This window comes from Bos javanicus, chromosome 5, assembly GCF_032452875.1.
Source record: "Bos javanicus breed banteng chromosome 5, ARS-OSU_banteng_1.0, whole genome shotgun sequence".
NCBI lineage: Eukaryota > Metazoa > Chordata > Mammalia > Artiodactyla > Bovidae > Bos > Bos javanicus.
The window spans coordinates 107332157-107355302 of record NC_083872.1 but is presented as its reverse complement, the minus strand read 5'-3'; the positions used below and the strand labels follow the sequence as shown (position 1 = coordinate 107355302).

Genomic DNA, 23146 nt, shown 5'->3' with positions numbered 1-23146 from the left:
AGCAAACCTTCCTTTCCATCAGCCTGGCCTGTTTACTGGCTTTTGAGCGGCAAGTAGCTGGACCCTACACACCTTCCAGTAACATTTTTACAGACGGTCTGCCGACTGAATTGTCTGGCAGGACTCCAGGACCCAGGAGGAACTGTGCTACTCTTACTGAGGACTCAGGTGCTGGGACACCAGCTTGCTGAGCATCCCACCCGCTCTTTCCAGTTGCAGAATCTGCTGATGGCCATTGGCAGTCACTCCAGACCCCCTTTCCCTGGCACCATGGGACTCATTTGCCAGACCCTCTAACTGCCCCTCTCCCTGGGCTCTGCACTCCAATCTTGATCCTGTAAGTGCCCTCAAGGAATCTGGCAAAGATGTCCACCTCCCCTTGAACATCTTGGACATCACGTGCCTGATGGGGATGAAAAGGGGGCTTGGAATCCTGCTTTGCCTTCCCTCTGGCTTCAGCCCGTCTCCCCCCAGCCCCACGTGCCCGTCTTGTGTTTAACGACTTCCTTTCCTGCTTCCGTTTCCCTCCAATTCCTCTTTCTCCTCGACTAAGCTTTGGACCTGCCCGGGGTGGCAGGTGTCGCTCTAGTGATACTCCTGCTAAAGAAGCCACTGGTTACTGCCCAGGGAGCCTGTCGTGTTGTCTCGTGGCAGTGCTCAGTGGTCGTCCAGGGAAAGCGATGCTGGGCAAGGGGAAACCACGTGTCCTGATTCTGCCTTGGAGTCTGTACTATATTGGGATGCAGCAGCTTTCTTCCAGGGGGGCCTTTGGGAAGGTGCAGAGTATGTGTTGCTCGAGATTCCCCTGAGATGGGCGAGTCTATGAAGAGCCACGGAAACCACTAGACATAATGACAAGCAGGCTATAGCAATGAGTTATCCCAGGTAATGAGAAGAGAAAGTGGTGTGGTTCAGGGGACAGCCTGAACCAGGAGAGGCTTGGAGGTGGACGAGACGCAGGACGGTGAAGGGCTTGAGCAAGGAGGTCATCGGAGGATGGAGACGGGAGGCCAGTGCATCTCGGGAGGCCAGGAGTGGGTCTGGGCAGCCTGGGCAGAGGATGGTGGCTCTGACTTGGCAGCCCAGAGCAGCGGTGGGGCATTCTGAGGCATGGCAATGACAGGGGTCAGCTCTGCAGCCAGGCGGTGGAGATGAAGACTGAAGGTCACGGCTGGCTGCCCTGAGACTCCCCAAGGGGCCCTCAGCTCCCCAGCTTCCAGCCTCACAGGCCCCAGCCCTGCTTCATGCCCCAGCCGCCCACTTATGAGCCAGAACCCGGCCGAAGGAGAGGGAGGCTGCGGAGGGAGGGAGGACCCAGGAGTGGCTCTGAGCCTCTGTGCTGGGATCCATTCGTGTCCTGAAGCTGGTGGCACCCAGCAGAGCACAGGGTGTCCTGGGGAGGGGTGCAGGATGAGGGCGGGCAGGTTCCAACCCTGCCTCTCTCTTGGATCTGAGAGAGGAGGTCCTTAAGGTGGGCCCAGGCACCAGGGGCATCACCCCCAGAGGCTTTGGAGAACTCCACATCTGTGAGTGGATGTGGGAGGGCCGGGGTAGGGGTGATGCCTGTGATGTGGGCTGGTTGGGCTGAGGATGGCTTTGAAGAATCCTTAGAACCAGGAGGACCTGTGGAGCCCCATGGCCCAGTGGGATTCAGGAATTCCAGAAGCCTGGCCTCTGCATCTCTGACTTGTGACGGACCAGATGGCCCGACAGCGCCACCTGCAGGAAGGAGGCCGTTATTCAGACAGCAGAGCAGGAGGGTGGAGGCTGGAGTGGAGGTCCCGAGGGAGGCCGGCAGCCTGCCTTCGGAGAAGGGGGTTGGGTCTGTAAGGCAGGCATCTGTGAAACGCTCCTTATGCCTCTGCTCCTCGGGCTTCAGCTTCTGGCCAGAGAGGATGAGGTTTTCTCCTCTCTCCCATCCCCCTAAAACTTCACATTAACCCTCTAAGTGTCCCCTGGGCTTCTCTTGCTGGGGTGACAAAACTCAGGCCTGATGGGCAAGTGGCCCAAGAAGCAGGATGACCGCAGGGCCCTGGAGCCCAGGGTGCACCAGGAGGGCAGGGACCACCTGACTGTGTGGATTGGAGCCAGTCACCTCTCCCTGGGCCTCAGCTTACCATCCAAACCCTTGTTTCCCAGAGCCCGACCTCCTCTGACATGTCGGGATCAAAGGCAAGGAAGGGGCCTCCTCTTCCAGCTCCCGTTCCTAATGCAGAGCGAGGAGAACAGGCCCATCCCTGAACCCCACACTGCCCTGCAGCCTTCACTCCCTGGCTCCGGGTCTCCCCACCGACCCCACACCATGGGGGGAGGGCGGCCAGGAGAAGGACCGTGGTGTAGAATTGTCGATTTGGATCTGGAAGGAACTTTGGAAATGCTCTATATTCTTTTTAACTGAGATGACTTTCACATGACATGGACCATCTTAAAGTTTATCATCCAGAGGCATCTCATTCATTTGTCTTGTGCAGCCAGCATGTCTGTGTAGTTCCAAAACATTCTCATCCTCCGAGAGAAAACCCCACACCTCCGTGAAGCACTCAGCACCCTCCCCAGCACCTAGCCCCATTGATTCATCTTTGTCTGTAAGGAACTGCCTATTCTGGACACTTTCTAGAAATTGAATTGAATGGTATGCTCCCGTTTGTGCCTGGCGTCTCCCGCTCAGTGTTGAAAGTTCATCCACACTGCTGCCTGTGTCAGTGCTTGATGCCTTAGACTGAATCATCTTCCACTCTTTCATTTCTCTGATTCTATAGATAATGATTGACAGTTGCAGGTATGGAGGTCACTTTGCAGGTTTGCCACTTGTTTCTTTTATTTATTCCACTTATTTCTTTAATCTATTTTTAAAAGTTATTTATTTATATTTATTTTTGGCTGTGCTGGGTTTTCGTTGCTGCGTGGTTCCCTCTAGTTGTGGTGAGTGGGGGTTACTCCCTAGTTGCAGCGTGCTGGCTTCTCGTTACAGTGGCTTCTCTCATTGCAGAACACAGGCTCTAGGGCCTATAGGCGTCTGTATGTGGCACGGGGGCTTTAGTGGTTGCAGGTCCCGGGCTCTAGAGCACAGGCTCAATGATTGTGGCACACAAGCGTAGTTGCTCTGAGACATGTGGGATCTTTCCGGACCAGGGATCAAACCTGTGTCTCCTGCCTTGACAGGCAGATTCTTAACCACTGAGTCACCAGGGAAGCCCTATTCCACTTATTTTTGCCCTAGTGGTTCCCACTGTGCGGAGAAGGAAGCTGAGAGCCCAGGGGGAACAAGGACCCTGTCAGAGGGCGCTCGTCTGGTGAGCGGCTAGACCAGGGCTGGAACCCTGGTGATATTTGATTCCCAGGTGCCTCCTGATTCCCACGGGCTCAAGACAAGTGGGCAAAGAGGGCAGGGGGCAGAGAAGCCTAGAGAAACCAGCTGGGGAAGGTCACTGACATGGGGGTATGACATGGGCGAGGGGAGGGGAGGTGGGCCCCTGCTGCAGCTTCTCCCTCTCCAGCCCCTCCTGCCCACTTTCCACCCAGCCGGTCAGCACCCTTCTGACCCATGCGCTTTGCCTGCCTCCGCTTGAGGTCCCTTGTCTCCACCTTCCTCCCCCACCTCCAGTGTGAAAGCTGAGGCCCTGGGGTGAGCACGGGCCCTAAGGTGTGGCTCTGGGGCAACTGCTGCCACTTTTACCTTAAATCTCCACTTTGTTCCTGTCCTTCTGCCGAGGCCTGGTCAGCCTTCCTCAGACCCAATTCTCCCTCCTCCAGCACAGCCTTGGGCTGACCTCTGCTCCCCCAAACTCTGTGTGGGACCCACAACCCAGCAGGGTGCCTTCCGGGCTCTGTCCAGACTTCACATGGTCCAGGGAGGGCTGAAATAGAGGTTGTTTTTGCCTAAGAAGCTTCCTGTGTCCTGACAAATCCCAGTCTTGCTCCAAATGGGCTTTGAGAGTGGAGATAACTCATCATCCACATGCTCTCCCCACACCACACACATGTACACACACATACAGAGACACACAAGCACACATGGATACACACAGAGACACACACAACACACAAACACACAGAGATATACATACAGAGACACAGACACAGATATACACACAAAGACACACACAAACACACACAGATATATACACAGACACACACACACAGACACATAGACACACACAGACACAGACACACATGCAAACACACACAGACATACGCACACAGACACACGCACACAGACACACACATAGACCACAGACACACACACAGGCATACACACACACAGACACAGACATATACACACAGACACAGACATATATAACAGACACACAGACACACATAGACATACACACACAGACACACACACAGACATATACACACAAACACAGACACAGACACACAGATACAGACATACACAGAGACACACACACAGAGACACACACAGACACATAGACACAGTCAAACACAGAAACACAGATACACAGACACACACACACATGCACACGGACACAGACCACAGACACACACACAAAGACATACACACACACAGACAGAGACACACACACAGACACACAGACACAGTCACACACAGACACACAGACACAGTCACACACAGACACACACACAGACATATACACACAAACACAGACACAGACACACAGATACAGACATACACAGAGACACACACAGACACATAGACACAGTCAAACACAGAAACACAGATACACAGACACACACACACATACACACGGACACAGACCACAGACACACACACAAAGACATACACACACACAGACAGAGACACACACACAGACACACAGACACAGTCACACACAGAAACACAGACACACACACAGACACACAGATACACACACAGACACATAGACACAGACATACACATATAGACACACACACACAGACACACACAGACACGTGGACACAGACATACAGACACACACACACAGGCACACACCGCTTCTCGCCAGGAACTGGATCCTCCTCTGCTCTCCCCAGTCCTCCCATCTGCCTTGAGTGGTCGCTCCAAGCAAGAGAGAACAGATTAGAATCTCAGTAGAGTCTCCAGAAGCTGGGGTACAGATGAAGCTGGGGAGGGTGGTGGAGAGGCTCTGTCTGCAGAAGCCTGAGTCCTCTGGCCGCTGAGACTTCCTGCTGAAGGTCCTCGGGTTGAGACACCACAGCTGGGGGCTCTGTGTGCCCACCATGGTGCCACACACCTGGAGGCGTCTACAGGTGTCCAGGTCTCCTTCTCACTGAGGTTCTGCCAGAACGGGCCCTGGAGGGACAGTGGAGGGGCAAGGCCACCCGGCTCTCCAGCAGGGTTTGGTAGTTCCTCACCAGGTCCTGGCTCAGAGGCGCGCTGGGCAGCAAGGCCAGCCTGGCCGCCTGCTCCCGGTAGTGAGGCAGCGGGTTCGGGCAGGGCCAGCTCCTGGCCAGATCATTGGGAAGAGGGTTGGGCATGAGCTGGAGGCCCCCAGGCTCATACTTTCCACCAGCTGAGAAGTGCCGGTACCTGTCGGGGGAAAGGTGCAGAGAGGACAGAGGTCAAAAGGGAGACTCAGGGGACAGGGCTGGGGAGGTGATGTTGCCAGCCATCAGCCCATGGGGACCCCTTCCAGCCCTCTGCCCACCTAGACCCGGACCTAAGCCCAGTGGCCTGCACCCTGCGTGTATGTTTTGACGTGAGGCTGGTGACATCATGCTATGTGGTTGGTAGTCTTCCACCCTGTGGTCTGTAAGGGACTCATTCAGATTCTAGCTATTTTTTAAGCCCTCCCACCTCCTCCACCAATGCCATACTCCTTGTTCTCAACACCACAATTACAGAAGACCTTCCTGCTCTGACCCACCACCCTCTGGCCCTGATCTGCAGACATGCAGTGTTCAGTTCTGCCTTGGGAAGTCCAATTTTCACACAACAGAGTTGAATACAGGGCTTCTCTGGTGGCTCAGTGGTAAAGAACCTGCCTGCTAATGCAGGAGGCGTTAAGAGTTGAAGGTTTGATCCCTGGGTCAGGAAGATTCCTTGGAGAAGGGCATGGCAATCCACTCCAGTATTCTTGCCTGGAGAATCCCATGGACAGAGGAGCCTGGGGGACTACAGTTCATGGAGTCGCAAAGAGTCAGACATGACTGAACAACTAACACTTTCACTCTGCCTCTGGCTCTTTCTGTTGATAATTGACGTCCTCACGACATCCACTGTCTGTCTCACACTTTGGGTACTTGGAGGGTGTGGGCTGGCATTGAGAGCCGTCTTTCCACACGTGTGCAGCGGTACCTGCCTTTCGGAAGCTCCTGGAGGGCAGGGACTGAATGACATGTCTCTGTATCCCCAGGGCCTGGCAGGTGTACAGCACACAGCTGGATCCCCTAAACTCCCCTTAAGTCATCAAGCCCCTCCTGTGCTGTGGTTCCCTGGCCTCCACCCCTCCCCTCCAGCTATGTTCAGACAAGAGTGTGGTTTTCAGGACCACGGGGGAGGGAAGGTAAAGCATCAGAAAGAGGAATGGAAGAGGGAGGGGTCACCTGGACACAGGTGGGCTCCCTGACGAGGGAGCTCCTCTTACTTCTTGGAGGCCTTGGGGGGAAGGATGTTGCCGTGGGTGTCGAGTGGGGGCGCCCTCACTTCACTCCTCAGCTTGAGCTTCTCCACCTCTTGGAGTTCCTTCATCGTCCTGAAGATCACCTGTTTCCTCCTGTTCACATCCAGGAAGATTGGAGTACAGGAGATGAAGGTCAGGAAGCTGTTTTGACCCAGCCAGGAGGGAGGGGGCACAGGGGGCTCTGCCGGGGGCCGGTGGTGGGCCCTGGAGTCCGTCAGCCAGCGCCAGACGTTGCTGTCGTAGGGCTTGTCGGGCCTGGAGGGGAAGGTGGCTGGCAGACGCCCGATGTCCAGCCAGGTGTGGAAGCCCCAGGTGTGCTGGGCGGTGTCCTTCCAGGGGCAGGTCAGTCGCTGGCGCACCTTGGCCTTCATCTCCGTGTAGGGTGGTGGCTTCAGGGCCAGCTGGTAGTAGGCTTGCTGGGTGAAGCCGGGCAGCTCCTTGGGCTCCCTGGGGAGGAGGAACTCACGTTGGGCCCACGTGCCGGGGGTCGGGAGGGTCTCATGGGCATGGACCATCTGGGGAGAGACAAGGGAGTCTGGGTGCTCTGCCTCTCCTCCCCAGAGAAGACCAGCTGCCAGCCACCTCTGGACTCGGGTTCTCATTAGGACCTGGTGGCCTGGCCAGGGACTGTTTCTGCCAAGCCCTCGAAGTGTGTGGCCACTCTGTGTGATTCGCATGCAACCTCATCAGTCTTTCTCTTTCCATCTATCGGGTTTTGGCTTTGATTCCAGCCTCTTTCCTCAACTGACGTGTTCCCACTTCTCACTCGGCCTTCATCCCTCCTCCCATGCTGGGTCCCCAATTCCTGCCTGGGGTCTAAAGCTCCTCTCCAGAAAATGCTGCTTCCAAGATGAGTGTGGAAGGGAAATGGTTCTCCAGGGGATGGGCCAGGGCTTTTCTGTCCCGGCTCCTCCCCTCCCCAGCTTCTCTGTGACTGCTGCATTCCCCTCATTCCTCACTGAGATACAAGCAAGTGCAGGAAGCATCAAATGGGGTTCCTCCCCTTTCTTCTCCTTTCCCCATGGAAATACACTAGCAAAGATATACTTGACATGTTGCTAAACACTTATCCACGTCTCATGTAACCCTCACAGGCTTCCCACGTGGCTCAGATGGTAAGGAATCTGCCTGCAATACAGGAGACCTAGGTTCGATTGCTGTGTTGGGAAGATCCCCTGGAGAAGGAAAATGGCAACCTACTCCAGTATTCTTGCCTGGCGAATTCCATGGACAGAGGAGCCTGGCGGGCTACAGTCCATGGCGCTGAAGAGAGTTGGACACGACTGAGCAACTTTTACTTTCATGTAACTCTCACAGCCTTCGAGCAAGTGCTATTGTTCCATCTCAAAGATGCTAAAAGCAAGGCACAGGAGGATGAAGAACTCACCCGCAGCGCTGAGCAAGGATGGTGGAGTTGGGGCCCCAGGCTGTGCTGCTTGGGACCCCCATGCTTCCCCAAAATGCCTCTCCTTCCCACTGGCCCTGAGGACTTTTCTATTTCCAAAAACTCATCCATTTCTTGGGCCCAGTCCACTGAGTCAAGTCCACACCAGCACCCTGGGGGGAGGGCCTGAGAGGTCATGATCAGACATCTCCTCTCCTCTCCTCTGAGCCCCGTGTTCACAGGGTCACAGGATGAGGGTTCATGTGCCAGGAGCTCTGCTGCCCAGGGGAGAGCAAGGCCCATCCCAGGGTGGGGACAGCCCCTCACCCAGCGGGATGCAGAAGGCCGCTGCAGAGTATTGTGTTCCTGCCTCCTACCTTCAGGAAAGTTTCTCTCACTCGGGATGGGTTGTCTAGCCCTCCAGGTGGTCTTTGCAGATGGCTGGCCATTTTTCTGGGCTCCCCAGCAGCAGGGGCAGCTTTGTAGGGAAGACTTTCTTGGCAGCATTGTTTGCTGCTGGGGTTGCTATGGCGATACTTCCTGGGTGGCAACGCAGGGAGGAGGCCCTTACCCCTCCCTGGGAGGGCTCACCTGTCCCTTGGTACCTGGCTGCCTTTCAGGTGAGGTGGGTGGGGGATAGAACTTGTAACAGGAGCTGCTTCAGGGGAGGGATTTCTTGCTAGGAAGGCAGGGGGAGAAAGGCAGGGTCGCTGGCTCCCAGGCATCCTTCCCTAACGTTGGGGGCTGGGGGGTTGCTGGGTAGGCCTCTCTCTTAGGGAGCTCTCTCCAAAAGGCCCAAATTCCTCCAGCAGGTTCAGAGATCCCGAAAAGAGGACTGTTATGAGGGACCAGCATGGGAGACCTGCAGCTGACTGCTGAGTTAGAGGAGGTACCGGGGTGGGGATGGGGGTGGGGGTGTGGGGAGTGCGGTGACCAGGCTGAAGCCCTCTGCACTCTCCTTCCAGGGCCCTCAAGCCTTGCATCTTCCCCATCGCCAGGTTCACTGTCACACGCTTTCCTTCCCAGCCCCTCTTCACGCCACAGGGACCAGACACCAGAGCGCACAGACCAGCACGTGCCCTTGGGCTTTATTGGGTAGGTAGTTACAGTAGTGTTCTGGAGCCGGGGCCTGTGTACGTGGTCAGCAGGGACCCAGGGCGGCTCTCTACGAAGCGGTGGTGCCAGCTAAGGTGGGCAGGCAGGCCAGGTAAGGCGGGCAGGCTGGCTGGCCTTCACCTTCTGTCGTGTCTCTCTGGCATGATTAGGCTCCTGATCAGAGAAACGTCTCTTGGGCATGTGGGGGCAGCCACTCTGGTCCAGGTACTTCCACCCCCACCTCAACTCTTGACCCATAATAAGGGCCCCCTTTACCAGGATTTCTTCGTGCAGGAAAGCTGACTTGGAAATGGGGGCTGGTGGGAGGGAAGGGCAGTGCGAGGCACCCTGGCAGGCAGACCCGCTCCTCTGGGCACCCACTGCAAGGAACTCTTGAGGGAGGGGCCCCGAAGGAACCGTGCATTGCAGCCCTCCCGCCTCCAGGAGCCAAAAGCAAGGAACAGAAGCAAACTGGAACCCCTGCCCCGTCATCCTACCCCTCTTCTGGCAGTCTCTGGATAATGATCTAAGAAGATAGGCTTACGTTTATAATTAGAGGATAATTTGGAGCGTATACACTATTTACAAGGGCCACCTTGCATGCAGCAGGGAAGGCGGAGGGATGTTGTTGGGCACAGATGCCAACGGTCTGGGGGCCCCTCCTCCCTTCTCACCCTGTTTCTGCTGTTCCCACCCTCAGTGCCTGGTGGGGAGTTGGGGGCATAGAGACCAGCCCCCAGGACCTTGCTGCTTGCAGAAGGCCCAGGAGTGGCTCAGACAGGGCGCCTGCTGTAGCATCGCCAGTCCGGGGAGTGGGGCACTGGGCGAGTGGATGGCCCCTGCAGACTGTCCTCGCAGAGGACTCGGAAGGCCGGCCCCCGAGCGCCTGGAGAGTGAGTGGATGGCTTGAGGGGCAGGAGCCCTGCCTCTACCGCAGGTCAGGAATGCACTGAGTCCAGCCAACGCTGCCGGGGCCCAGCAGGTCCTCCTCCAGGCCAGGGAAGCTGATGTCCAGCAAGATTTTGCTGAGGCTGTCATTCATCGTGTCCAGGATCAGGCCCTCGGTCAGAGAGCGGTTGGCCGAGAGGCCGGCCACCTGCGGCTCGGGGGAACCCGGCTTGGGGACCTCCATGTCGGAGGGCAGGCAGCTGCCGAAGGGGTCAGTGGCGAGGTCAAAGTGTTCGGAATTGAGGAGCTCTCGGGGGGAGTCAAAGAGGGGGACGCTTTTCAGAGGGGTGGCACTGAGATCCGCGAGCTCCAGGGAGCCCGGCAGGGGGCCAAAGGCACCCTGGGGGGTTCGTACGGGGCTGAAGTCGAGCCCCCCGACTTTGGCTGGGGGTGTGAGCCTCCAGGACTCAGGGGTCGTGGGGAGGGCAGATTTGCTGGGGGTGGAGGAGGTGGGCAGCATCTCCTTAATGGGTGTCTTAAAGGGGCCTCCGTCTTCTGGCGGGGAGCTGGGCTGGCAGGTAGGCTGCGGGGGCCCTGCCAGGGCTGGTTGGGGAGCCCCCGGGCCCTCGGAGAGGAGCAGCTCGGGCTCCTCCAGGCGGGGCGGCACGAGGTGCTGTTTCCTCCGAGACCGGCTCATCTCCCGCCCCTCCCTGCGTTTGATCACCAGCAGGTCGGAGACACGGCGGGTGGGGGACCTGGACCCAGTGCTGGAGGACTTCTTGGGCCTGGGGGTTGGGGAGCAGGACGAGTCCTCCCAGGAGTGGGATGACTCTTCCTTGACCGATGGGCAGGGTGAAGGCCACGCTTCCAGGGGTGGGCTCTCGACTTTGATGGGCCTCCCTAGATGTGGTGTCTCCTCCCCAGGCTGGACGTCTTCCTCCTTGATGGATGGGACAGGAAGCAGAGGAGAGAGTCCTTCCGCGAGGAGTAGCTTCTCCTCTGTCACCGGTCCTGCCGTGGGCAGAGAGGCCACCCCCTCATCCGCTAGCAGCACCTGGAAGGGAAGCAGGACACGCTGAAAGGGAGCCCCACAGAGGCCATCAGGCACTGGGGCGAGGTGGGGGGCGGGACACAAGCTTATCACTGAGACGAATGACATGCTGGTTTGGTGCCGTTCCTCTTGTCTTCAAGGTCTTGAAGACTATTAAATATAAGACTGTGTGATGAAGGTGGTGGTTTAATTCTGGGGGCAAAAAGAGCATTTTCTATGGTGCTGGTGTAATTAGCACCCATCCAAGAGAAAATAAAAGTGGATGTCTGTTTCATACAAGGACTTAAACAGAAAAACTAAAACCATTCAAATCCTGAAAGGAAATCTAGAGATGTACTCTCTAGAGTACGTTTATAATCTGAGGGTCAGCAGTGGGATAAACCTTCTAAACCAAGACTGGAACTCCAGAAGCTGTAAAAGAGAAGAGAGACATATTTGACTATATAAAAATAGAAATCTTACTGTGGCAAGAGAGATCATAAAGTTAAGAAGCAAGCAAGAGGAGTAAAAAATATCTGAAAAGACCAAGTTATACACTTTTTAACAAATCCCTGTAAGAAGACAGTCCGTGAGTGTAAATAAGCATCTCACAGTGAACGATTCCAAGTGACTGAGTGTGGTGAGCGGCTGCTGACTTACGCATAAGCAGAAGATGAAATGAAACAAGCAAGTATCCTTCACACACTGGACATGGGCAAATATTGTAAAAGGGTGATGATGCCAATGGCCGGCAAATGGGTCTTGTTGGTATGTATGTGAGTTACCACAGATTTTTCTTAAAATCAATCCTGCAGTATTTAATAAACTTTAAAACACTTGCCCCCTCGGCAATCTCATGTCTTGTTCTCTACCCACAGAAATAAAAGCACCAGCAAGAAAGATACTTGCAAAGGTATTTATTACAATGTTGGTCATAGGGCAGAAAAAGCCTGAAAAAATGTGCCCATGAAAGCAGAATGCTTAGAAAATTTATGGCAAAGCCACATCATGGACTATTATGTGCCATGAAAAAATAGTGAATAAGGAGCTTCCCTGGTGATCCAGTGGTTAAGAATCCGCCTTCCAATGCAGGGGACCTGGGTTCGACCCCTGGTTGGTGAGCTAAGATCCCACATCCCTGGAGGCCAAAAAACCAAAACATAAAATAGAAGCAATATTGTAACAAATACAATAAAGACTTTAAAAAAAAAGGCCCATGTTAAAAAAATATATATATTAAAAAAAAAAAAAAAGTGAATTAGAGCGATGCCAAGTGATTGGAAGAATTTCCATGGGGCAGAAAGTGTAATACAACCCCACTGTCGAGGCTCTGGGTGGTGTGTGAGTATGTGTACCATGGTTACGGTGATCCATGTACGCAGAGCATGCTAAGAGCGTGAATGAGTCATGGGAGAAGGCATGCTAAACTGTCAACATGGCTTATCACGGGGAGCAGGGGGGACATGGGGAAGGTGAGGAGAGGCAAAATGAAGGAGGAAAAACTACAAGACTGCATCGAAACAAAAACACTATCCATGCTACAATCACATGAATGCATTTAAGGAAAATTATCTATGCTGGTATGTATACTTTTATGTATACAATGCTGGGCTGGAAGCAGCACAAGCTGGAATCAAGATTGCCGGGAGAAATATCAATAACCTCAGATATGCAGATGACACCAATCTTATGGCAGAAAGTGAAGAGGAACTCAAAAGCCTCTTGATGAAAGTGAAAGAGGAGAGTGAAAAAGTTGGCTTAAAGCTCAACATTCAGAAAACGAAGATCATGGCATCTGGTCCCAACATTTCATGGGAAATAGATGGGGAAACAGTGGAAACAGTGTCAGACTTTATTTTTGGGGGCTCCAAAATCACTGCAGATGGTGATAGCAGCCATGAAATTAAAAGACACTTACTCCTTGGAAGAAAAGTTATGAGCAACCTAGATAGCATATTCAAAAGCAGAGACATTACTTTGCCAACAAAGGTCCATCTAGTCAAGGCTATAGTCATGTATGGATGTGAGAGTTGGACTGTGAAGAAGGCTGAGCGCTGAAGAATTGATGCTTTTGAACTGTGGTGTTGGAGAAGACTCTTGCGAGGCCCTTGGACTGCAAGGAGATTCAACCAGTCCATTCTGAAGGAGATCAGCCCTGGGTGTTCTTTGGAATGAATAATGCTAAAGCTGAAACTCCAGTACTTTGGCCACCTCATGCAAAGAGTTGACTCATTGGAAAAGACTCTGATGCTGGGAGGGATTGGGGGCAGGAGAAGAAGGGGACGACAGAGGATGAGATGGCTGGATGGCATCACTGACTCGATGGACTTGAATTTGAGTGAACTCCGGGAGTTGGTGATGGACAGGGAGGCCTGGCGTGCTGCGATTCATGGGGTCGCAAAGAGTCAGACACGACTGAGCGACTGAACTGAACTGAGAGTGATATTTTTAAATTAAAAAACAAAAGCAAACCCAAGTCTCTTTATCTGAAATTGCAGCTACTTCCATCTCTGAGAAAGGGGCAGAGGGGCCCTTCCTTAATTTGTTACGGGCCAGGTCCTGCTCACAGATTCTTCTCTACGTCATGGTGGGGGTGTAACTTGCCCTCTCCAGCGTTCCAGCTCGACTGCTGATCTCAGCTAGGAGCAGCTCTCCCCAGGGGACTCTCAGCAACACCAGAAGATGTCCTAACTGTCACACCAGGCGGTGCTCCTGGTATCCAGCAAAGAGACCATGGATGCGGTTGCTAAGCATCCCTCAGGGCACAGGGTGCACCTCGCCCTCACAAAGCACTGTGCATGCTCAGTCGCCTCAGACTCTTTACCACCCCATGGACTGTAGCCCACCAGGCTCCTCTATCCATGGGATTTTCCAGGCAGGAACACTGAAGTGGGTTGCCATTTCCTTCTCCAGGGGATCTTCCCACCCAGGGATAGAACTCGAGTGTCTTACGTCTCCGGCACTGGCAGGCTGGTACTTTACCACTAGCGCCACCTGGGAAGCCCTGAATGTCAGCTGTTTGGAGGTCGAGAAACCCAGGGCTAGACTGTCCAGCCACTCTATGGTTGTGACTGGGCGTGCCCCAGGCCATGCCCTTTACAAGGCCCTCTCCACACTGCTGCCCCGACCTACTTCTTAAGCCTGCTTCCCTAGTGAACTCTTCCTGAACCGTCCCAGCCCATCTCCTATAACAATCACCCTCATCTCAATTCTCACAAACTCATCAGGCACATGTGGGCCTTCTAACATCGCTTACATTGTAAAGTTCCTTTTTATTGGGAATTTTTTTTTTTTAAGGATAGTTTACTAGGATTTTTTTTTTTTAAGGCTATGCTGAGTGTCATGCAGGATCTTAGTTTTTTGACCAGGGATCAAACCCATGCCCTCTGCACTGGGAGTGTGGAGTCTTAACCACTGGACCACCAGGGAAGTCCCTAACAAGTTCCTTTTTGGCTCTAACACTATTGCATTTTCCTGTGCGTCGATACCTGGTCTACCCACTAAATTTACAAGCTTCTCAACGGACACGAAGCAGAGCCTGTCACGGACTGGAGTCTTTCCTCGGAGAAGACCTAAGGCACTGACCTTGGGGGCGATGCGGACTCGCTTGCTGTGGCGGGCAAGCTCTGAGAGCGAGGCCGCCAGGGGCAAGGGCATCTTGACCGAGGGCTGCAGCACCAGCGACGGGTTCGCGGGGAACTGGATGGGCACCAGGTACGAGCTGACCCGCGGCAGTAGTGGCTTCATCTTCCGCCCTGGGGGAACACGATGGGTCGGGAGCAAGGTCCAGGGCCGGGTCCCCTCCCAGCCCTGGGTTCTTTGCTCTCTTTCCCTGGGCCCTGACTCCCGCATCTGCCCCCCTGTGGGTGTGCCCAGGGACCAGGCCTCCCCCTGTACTAACGTGCACCCAGGGGGAGTTCGGTTTTGATGGCCACGTTCCGGCGGAGATCAGGGTTGGGCCGTTTCTGCTGCTGTTTGGGACAGAGAGGGAGAGAGACAGACCTGGGTCAGGAGGGCAGGGGGACTGGGTAGGGGACCCCACCAGCTGCTCCAGGACCGGGCATGGAGTGGACCGACCGCCTGCTCCGGGACCGGGCACGGAGTGGACCGACCGCCTGGTCCCAGGAAGGTGGCAGCAGAGGCACAGGGCGGCGGGCGATCCTCCCACCTCATCCAGGTGTCCTCACCCCCAGGGTGCAAAGCATGGAGCTCTAGGAGGGCAAAGAAAAGCCAGGTAGAGAAGAGAGAGCAACGGCTGCCCATTGGACCTGTGCCGTGCACCTCATCAGCATCCTTTGGTGAGCCTGTGGCGGGTCCCCCTGCCACATGCTGCTCTGCTCAGGCCACCTTGATGAGTCCACGGGAGTGGGAGGCGGTGGCGGTCACCAGTGTTCTGATGCCCAGAAGCAAGGCTCTGTGTTCAGGGCTGGCAGGCGCACGGCCACAGGCTCCCATCTCCGGCTAACACCTTGTCCCTGTCACCGAAGCCATGCTGAGCGTGGAGGGGTAACAAGGCTGAGCCCCGAGTGGGAGGGAAAGAACCTTACTGATTCCGAGTGCTCGGGCGAGTGTGCAGACCCTGGGTCCAGTGGCTGGTGGTGGATGGGCATCGTGGGAGAGAAATGAGACCAAGTTACCACCAGTGCAGTCAAGCTGACCAGATGGATACACCTACTCCGGATGGACGCCCAGGGCCACCCTCAACTATGGGCTCTCCCGGGACAGTGGAGGCAGCTAGTGGCAGCCTTGTGGGCACTCTGAAGCCCCAAAGTGATCACTTCTGACGAGAGATTCTGTAGGCTCCGTTTCTACTCTCCACTGTAAAGATCGGCTTTTTAACCCCATGTTTCCTAGACTTTCTAAGAATCACCTGAGATTCTTGCTAAAAACATACTCCTGGGCTCATCCCAGGCCTACTGAATCAGAAGCCCCAAGAGGGGCTTGGGAGGCTGTATTTTAAGAAGTATCCTAGGCAGTTCTTATCACAGGGCAGTAGGGGCCACCCTGCCCCAGGAGGTCCCCTTTCTGGAAGAGGAAGTCCTCTCTGGGGCCTGGTCTAGCAGAGAAGGTGCTGTTCCTTAGGGGATGGTTGGCCCTTAACTCTGCCCTTAGCAGACAAGCTCATCCCAAGGAGGACTTGCTTCTTTCTTATTTTTTGGTGGAGAGGAAAGTTTGCTTTATTTAGGATGCTGGCAGCTGGGGTTGGGGTGGGGCGGGGCGGGGGGCGTGGAAGGATGGATTCCTATCCAAAGTTTGGCTGCCTGCCCCCCCTTCCCCACCAAGGACTTGTTTTCTTTTGAGATGGACATCATGACCTCCAGCACTGGCTCTGTTTGGACAAAACCAGTACACTTACCTTAAATACCTGGTCAAGTGTCAGGTAGCGATTGGCACTGGGGTGAATGGTCCAGAAGGAGACCTTGCCGTTGGCAGACGTCTCACGGACGAACATGTCATGTAGAGAGAGGTTGTGGCGGATGGAGTTCTGAAAGTAGAGGACACAGCTCATCAGCTACTCTGTCCTGGGAGCGCCACCTCTGATGGCCCCGAGGAGGTTAGCCCCTGGCTTTGTGTCTCATAACCTTGCTTGCTGGCTGCTCTTGGGACTGTCCGCTTGGTAGGCTAGGTGACCTGAGCCACCAACCCAGCTGTCTAGTAGGGACAGAGACCGGGGCCGTTCCTGAGGTGGTGATAAAGCAGAGACCTGGACAGCTGTTGGGGGCTGGGAAAGATGAGTGAGGCTGTGGCAATAACCGGTAGCCAGAGAGGTGGGGGGAGAAATTACAATGCTGGGGAGTTCCCTGGTGCGCCAGCAGTTAGAACGCGGTGCTCTCACTGCTGGGGCCCAGGTTCAAAGCCTGGTCGGGGGACTGAGATCCTGCAAGTCACAAGGTGCAGCAAAAAAATAAAAAAGAAATCGGGAAGCTGGGGAATTTAGTTGAGGTGAGAGTGTGAGGCTGAGAGTTCTGCTGTGACCTAGATGTCCACTGATAGATGAATGGATAAAGAAGTTACAGTACATATATACAGCGGAATATTACTTGGCCATGAAAAGGAACACATTTAAGTCATTTGCAGAGACGTGGATGAACCTAGAGGCTGTTATAGAGTGAATTGAGTCAGAAAGAAAAAAATAAACATCGTCTATTAACATATATATATGGACTCTAGAAAAATGGTACAGACGAACCTAGCTGCAGGGCAGGAATAGAGACAGAGACGTCGAGAGCAGACTGGTGGAAATGGTGGGGAAGGGGAGGGTGGGATGAACTGGGGGAGCAGCACTGACACACGCTGACATATGCCTGACATATGCCTCCATGCGTAAGACAGCCAGCCAGAGGGAAGCTGCAGAATAGCATAGGGAGCTCAGCTTGGTGCTCTGCGATGACTGAGAGGGCTGGGCTGGGGTCAGGGGGGAGGCTCAAGAGGGAGGGGATATATGTATATAGCTGATTCATGTTGTTGAACAAGAGAAACCCACACAATATTGTAAAGCAGCTATGTGCAAATTAAAAATAAGTAAATAAATAAGAACTATAAAAAAGATTCCTGCTGTGGGGAAAACAATCCAAAAGCCCCTTGGCTTGGGACAGAGCATCCGTAGGGCCCCTGAGCTGTGGCTATGAGACCTGCATGAGCTATGGCTCCAGGGCATCTGTTTTCCCATGAACATGAGGCAGAGAACATCCCCACCTACTGGAGAAGAGATGTGACTTTACAGGAGGTGAACCTTGGATCTTGCGGCTCCCAGATTATTTTTTTTTCATCAATATCTTTTCATAAAGCTACCTAGACACTCTAACCGCTATTCAGTGTAGCTTAGAAGTGGGCTCTGAGCGTCACTGAAGAGTGTGCATTACCCGGGGAGCGACAGATGAAGTGGCTGCAGGGCTCTTACTGATGGTTTTGCTCGGATTCAGTAGGGTCAAGTCTCAGTCCAAAAGATACGACTATCGTTTACGGTTCTAGCATCATCAGCACTTAACTCCTCCCCCCGCACCAGACACAGACTACCACTCTGCTGTGCAGACAAAATGACAGGCCTGGGCGACCTAGACTGTGGTTGTTGCGGGACATGATACCTTCCAGCCTGGCTTGGCGATGTGCTTGAAATAGGGGAAGTGGTCCTCGATCCAAGAGTAGATGTCTTTCAGGGTCATGCGCTTCCTCTCTGTGCTGTTGATGGCGAATTGTATCATGGCCATGTAGGAGTATGGGGGTCGTTCAGACACGGAGTCCGGCCAGGGTGCCGACGCTCCAGGGGGCCTCTCCACCTGAGGGATCTGAGAAGCCAGAGGGAAAGAAAAATAGGCCATGAAAGGAGGGGTCACAAGGCCTCCCCTGCCCCACCCCCACCTTAAGAACACTCTCTAGAGAAAGCTTTTCTCCCACAGACCGGAACAGAAACAAACTCATCCGAGACCACTGTTCTATAGAAGAGAACTTTAGGATCAGGAAGGATTTTGGAGACGATCCCATCTAGTCTCTGAACACAGGACCACTTCTCTGTCATCGGTCATTTTGTTGAGAATATTGCCCGGTAATAAACAGAAGTCCATCTAGTCATTGCTGGTTGAAACCTTTCAGGAAAGTCTGGGCATATATTATGACCTTAAAGCACCGATCGTATGTTAAAACTATACCCGTTTTTCAGACCTCAGGGTTGAGGGACCTAGGTCTTAGTCCGATTCCTGCTCCTGATGTGATGTGAACAAACCCATCTCCTTTCAGTGTTTGTAGAACAGAAATATTCCCCAAAGTGTGGGCAGACAAAGGTCAGCAATGCACACATCTGGATAAGTCTGAGGCAAAGATCTGATCATCCATGTTTAAAAAGATTGAGCTATAACTTCAGGGAATTCCCTGGCGGTCCAGTGGTTAGGACTGTGCTTTTACTACCAGGGGTGTGGGTCAATCCCTGGTCAGGGAACCAAGATCCTATAAGTTGCGAGGTGCAGCCACAACAAAACCCGAAAAATCAACTCCCTGCTTTGGGAATTCCCTAGAGGTCCAGTGGTTAGGGCTTGGCAATTTCATTGTGGTGGCCTGGGTTCGATCCCTGGTCGGGGAACTGTTATAAGATCCCACAAGCTATGAGGCACAGCCCCCTTTCCCCTCAAAAAAACTGAGCCATAACTTTATAAAGTACACAAGTTTTAAGTGAACAGCTCAATTTTCACTTATGCACACATTCACGTAAATTTTCCCCTTTAAAAATTATTGACGGGACTTCCCTGGCAGTCTAGTGGTTAAACCCCACATTTCCAAAGCAGGAGGCAAGAGTTTGATCTCTGGTGGGAGAGCTAAAATCTCCACATGCTGCTGACAAGGCCAAAAAACCCCACCAAATCTGTTGAATGAGGAATTAAGGGTATATATGAAGAGCAACCATGAAAAATAAACCCAGACCACACAAATGGGTCAAATCAATTTTGATTGGAGAGGTATTTAAAATTCACAACTCATTTTATCTGCTGTTAATTTGTCTTCTAATAAAGCAATCTTGTTAAAAATGCTGTACTCCTTTTCCACTGTCGGAATACCTCTTTAAAGTTCAAGGGGCTTTCTGAACTCAGGCCTCTTCATTAGTCCCTGAATACTAAGTACCTGCTAAGGATACAGTGTTAAACCCAGTGCTGACAGGGTACAGGGTGAGCCAGAGGAATCTGCCCTCAAGGAAATTTCCCAGATAGGGGTAGCAGGGAAGATCCCAGGCAGAAAGGGAGCTCCAAATTATGCAGAATAACACTAAATAAAGTGCTAACATGAAAACTTGGCAATTCTGCTCCACAGCCTACCTGACCTACTTCCCTTCTTAGAAATTCCCTGTACTGGCTCTGACTGCCCTGGTGGGGGACAGGACTGTTCATTCACCTTGGCCTGACTCTGCTCCAGGTGACGATTCTCCTTTTCTTCCACCTCTTGCTTGATGCTGCAGGAGCCCAGCCCGTCGGAAGTCATCTTTCCAAGCCACTGGATGTTGGTCAAGCTGTTGTCCAGGGGGCAGCTGGCTGCCTCACCGCCAGCTACAGGGGAGACAACCCAAGACGCCACTTCGGTGCCCGATTCCCTGCCTGGCAGGTCCACCGAGACTGGCAGTTAGGCATCACCTCTCCAGGTGATGACTGCGATCAGGGATCACCTCTCCAGGACCTCTGCCCTTAAGCACAGGGATTGCGCATGCTGAATCTACGGTGCCCTTTTAGGATTTCAGGAGAAATTCAGGAGCAGGGCTCAAGTTGCATTTCAACCTGAGCCATCCTGAGCCTCAGAGATTGGTCAAGGCAACCTTACAAAAAGCATGATCGAACATCTCAACAAAGTAAGTCATTTTTCCATCTCGTGTTTCTCCTTTATTAAGATGGAGAAAGATTCCTACTTCCTTATGTGGTCACTGCAAAGGAGAAATAGAATAATAAACAAATCCTTTTCCAATATAAAGAAGGCAACAGAATGCTGAATTACATTGCAACCCTGTCGACAGGGCCCAAAGATCTGGGTCAAGGTTTCAGCATGAAGGAAGGCAAGACTTTCCCCCAGTTCAGGCAGACACCTGTGTGTGTGCCCTAGGTATCAGCATGGCTGACTATGGTCCTTACACCAGAGAGCGAAGGCTGGCTCCTCCCCCCTTTGCCTTACGGACCACATACCACAGTTCTTCCATTTCTGCCCAGGAAGGGCTCCCGCTGGTCTTGGAAGATTCTCATCCCCAGTTGCAGACTTTGGTCCCAGGGTCTCGGTGATCACTTCTGTCCTCTTGGGGTCCTTGCTGGTTTGGGCTTGATGCTGGGGTCCTGGAGGGGGAGTGGGGGCTCCCCCACAGCTGATGAGGATGAACTTGTTGGGCCCGCTGCTGCCACTCTCCTTCCCTTTGGCGGTCAGTGCTGTGATGATGCTCTGGATGTTGGCATTGTTGGGGACGACCACCACTTGGGTGTTGGGCATGGTTGGGTGGTTCAGGATCTTGATTCCGGCTGGAAACTTGCAGGGGTTGGGCTCTGCCACCTCCTTGGGGGCTTGCGCTTGAGCAGGCTCTTGTTGGGCAGGGGGCCCCTTCGGCTCCTCCTCTGCTGTGTCACCTGGAGCATTGTGAACAGGAAGGGGCAGCCTCCGTCTTTTGAGAATCAATGGCCTACGGGGGCTAGTTTTCATCATGAATCTGCGCTTTCACTCTCCATTGAGCATCACAAGCGTGGACCCTGCAAAGGGCAAGGGTCAGTGGGAGGTCAAAGGTTTGTTAGGCTGAGAAGGAGGTTCTGTTAGGGAGGGGTCTTCCTCATCATGTGACCAGGAGTGTGAACCCACAGGCCCAGGTGAATGCTCCCTGGGTCTCTGCAAGGACCGCGGACTATAAGGAGATGAGTTCTATAGACAAAACTGAAGCAAACAGAAGAAATTCAAAGGGGGAGAGTGGGATAAGGTTGGCTGTAGGTCCACATAGTCAAGGCTCTGGAAGATTAAGAATGTTTTGGGAATTCCCTGGTGGTTCAGCCCGTTAGGACTCTGCACTTTCACTGCCAAGGGTGTGGGTTCAACCACTGGCTGGGGAACTGAGATCTGCAAGCCCTGGGGCATGGCCAAAAGTTATGTTCAGCTACAGAAACAAGCGGAGAAGCTACAAAAATGTGGAAATGTCTCTTCTTGCCTAGTCTAACACAGACCACTTGCGGTAACTGTCAGGATGAGGACCCTGGAACAGGCCATCCTGACAGAACTCTGATCCCAGGATCCATTCTAGCATAGACCACTTGGTCTGAGCCCGCAGAATCAGAGGAAAAAGGCAGATTGTACCATTACACTACTGTCACACCGTTGAAGAAATCATCTCCCAGTGCACAAGACTTCAGACAGAAGGGAAACTGCTCTATTCAACACCCAGAGTAATGCTGAGGGGTGACATCGTTTCATGGGCTATTATGCTAGCACTGATCTTAAAAAAAAGTATATACATTTTTTTCTTTCACAATTTGCAAACTATTTATATAGCGACATTTTAGTACCTGCATATGCTTGTTCATATTTCAACTTTCTAAGCATGTTACCATCTTGCTTAACTTCTCTTCCAGAACCAAGACTATAATCCTTGTCTCCTGACTAGTGCTGTGCATTAAGGAAGAGTTTTATCTTTTAAAAATTGCGTTTTGTTGATTTTGACAGATCCATGGCATACTCTACTATTGTGCGAAGTAGTGAAATTCTGCTGAGAGGTACTTTGAGAGACAGAATAACTGTCTGCCTCGTCTTTAGAATATCTGCAATCTCCCTAGAAATGACTGTCACGCTCGTCTGACATTTGCCATCTGCTTAGAGGTCACAGACCCTCTCCACTCTGCTGCCTCCCTTTCCTTTATATCTAGGTTTCCTCTACCTTCAAATCTCAGTTTTACTTCCACCTCCTATCTCTTCCGCCCTCCCTTCCTCCCTCCACCCATCAATCAGTAGATGCTAGTATTTCTTCCTCGCCCCCAAAAAGATATTTTCCTGTTCTAAAGCGTCTTAATTTTTCCTTCTACTCTGACCAGCTTACTTGCTACCATTGCCAACACTTTCTAGCCGGGAGATTTCCGGAGCGGCTCCCGGGGACTCACCATCATCCAGACCAGGGCAAGGCTGCGGGGGTCTCTGGAACCCGGAGGAGGGTCCTGGGACAGGGCGCAGTGGAGACTGGGTTACCTAGAAGGGAGAGCACCTGGGCTCAGGGGAGTGTGCGAGCCGCGGCAACCAGCGCAGTAAGCTTAGAGGGACCCCAGCCCCAGGGGAAAGGCTGGGGGGCTTAGTGGGAGAGGTGAGGGGTGGGGTGGGGGCCCGGGAGGCTGGATGCAGCAGCACGGCGCACTGTCGCCAGTCCCCCGCAAGCCCCTGGCCGGAGCCAGCTCTCCGCGCCCGCCGGCCCCGGGCCTCCAGCCCGTCGCCCACTCACCTCGCTGCACTGTCGGCTCCGGGCGGCTCGGCGCTGCTCCGACCTGCGGGCCTGACCGAGACCCCGGCTGCGGGGCGGGGAATCCCGGGATCCCGGCGGGGGAGGGGAGGGGGGGGAGGGTGTCCCAGGCCCGGGCCGGGGGTGGGGTCCCGCTCTGGGGCTTTCAGTTTGTTCCGCTGTTTGAAATTGGCGCCGGCGGAGCGTTGCGGTCACGTGACGAGCGT

The 23146-nt window shown here is 53.6% G+C and overlaps 2 protein-coding genes and 1 long non-coding RNA gene across 6 annotated transcripts; 1 reads left to right on the top strand and 2 right to left on the bottom strand.

The window, feature by feature from the left end:
- Nucleotides 1–5038: 5038 nt before the first annotated feature.
- Nucleotides 5039–8505, bottom strand: TEX52 (testis expressed 52). The gene is made up of 3 exons (XM_061418235.1): nucleotides 8364–8505; nucleotides 6567–7117; nucleotides 5039–5509 (listed from the first exon to the last, which is right to left on the bottom strand). The coding sequence occupies exons 1-3, from the start codon at nucleotides 8433–8435 to the stop codon at nucleotides 5224–5226; spliced, it is 909 nt and encodes a 302-aa protein (XP_061274219.1). The 5' UTR covers nucleotides 8436–8505; the 3' UTR covers nucleotides 5039–5223.
- A 20-nt stretch (nucleotides 8506–8525) lies between these two features.
- LOC133248308 (uncharacterized) lies at nucleotides 8526–9039 on the top strand. Its single transcript, XR_009736664.1, has 3 exons — nucleotides 8526–8606; nucleotides 8796–8875; nucleotides 8952–9039. It is a non-coding gene; the product is annotated as an uncharacterized LOC133248308 (long non-coding RNA).
- Nucleotides 9040–9052: 13 nt separating this feature from the next.
- Nucleotides 9053–23091, bottom strand: FOXM1 (forkhead box M1). Of its 4 annotated transcripts, none has more exons than XM_061418221.1 (10): nucleotides 22923–23091; nucleotides 22591–22675; nucleotides 20653–21201; nucleotides 19877–20028; nucleotides 18085–18285; nucleotides 16356–16484; nucleotides 15547–15591; nucleotides 14901–14970; nucleotides 14585–14754; nucleotides 9053–11023 (listed from the first exon to the last, which is right to left on the bottom strand). In XM_061418221.1, the coding sequence occupies exons 3-10, from the start codon at nucleotides 21155–21157 to the stop codon at nucleotides 10010–10012; spliced, it is 2286 nt and encodes a 761-aa protein (XP_061274205.1). In that variant the 5' UTR covers nucleotides 21158–21201; nucleotides 22591–22675; nucleotides 22923–23091; the 3' UTR covers nucleotides 9053–10009. The 4 variants fall into 4 exon arrangements, with proteins under 4 accessions (XP_061274205.1, XP_061274206.1, XP_061274207.1 ...); XM_061418222.1 differs by having other exon boundaries at nucleotides 14901–14967; XM_061418223.1 differs by lacking the exon at nucleotides 15547–15591.
- Between the last annotated feature and the right edge of the window lie 55 nt (nucleotides 23092–23146).

What these genes read in the sequence shown, in the direction of transcription:
- TEX52 (XM_061418235.1), bottom strand. Translation starts at nt 8,435, where the DNA reads ATGGCCAGCCATCTGCAAAGACCACCTGGAGGGCTAGACAACCCATCC. An exon ending in TGAGAGAAACTTTCCTGAAG is followed by an intron (nt 7,118 to 8,363) that starts GTAGGAGGCAGG and finishes GTCTCTCCCCAG; the next exon opens with ATGGTCCATGCCCATGAGAC. An exon ending in CCCCCCAAGGCCTCCAAGAA is followed by an intron (nt 5,510 to 6,566) that starts GTAAGAGGAGCT and finishes TTCCCCCGACAG; the next exon opens with GTACCGGCACTTCTCAGCTG.
- FOXM1 (XM_061418221.1), bottom strand. Translation starts at nt 21,157, where the DNA reads ATGATGAAAACTAGCCCCCGTAGGCCATTGATTCTCAAAAGACGGAGG. An exon ending in TGGAGCAGAGTCAGGCCAAG is followed by an intron (nt 18,286 to 19,876) that starts GTGAATGAACAG and finishes CTGGCTTCTCAG; the next exon opens with ATCCCTCAGGTGGAGAGGCC. An exon ending in CGAACTCCCCCTGGGTGCAC is followed by an intron (nt 14,755 to 14,900) that starts GTTAGTACAGGG and finishes GTGTTCCCCCAG; the next exon opens with GGCGGAAGATGAAGCCACTA.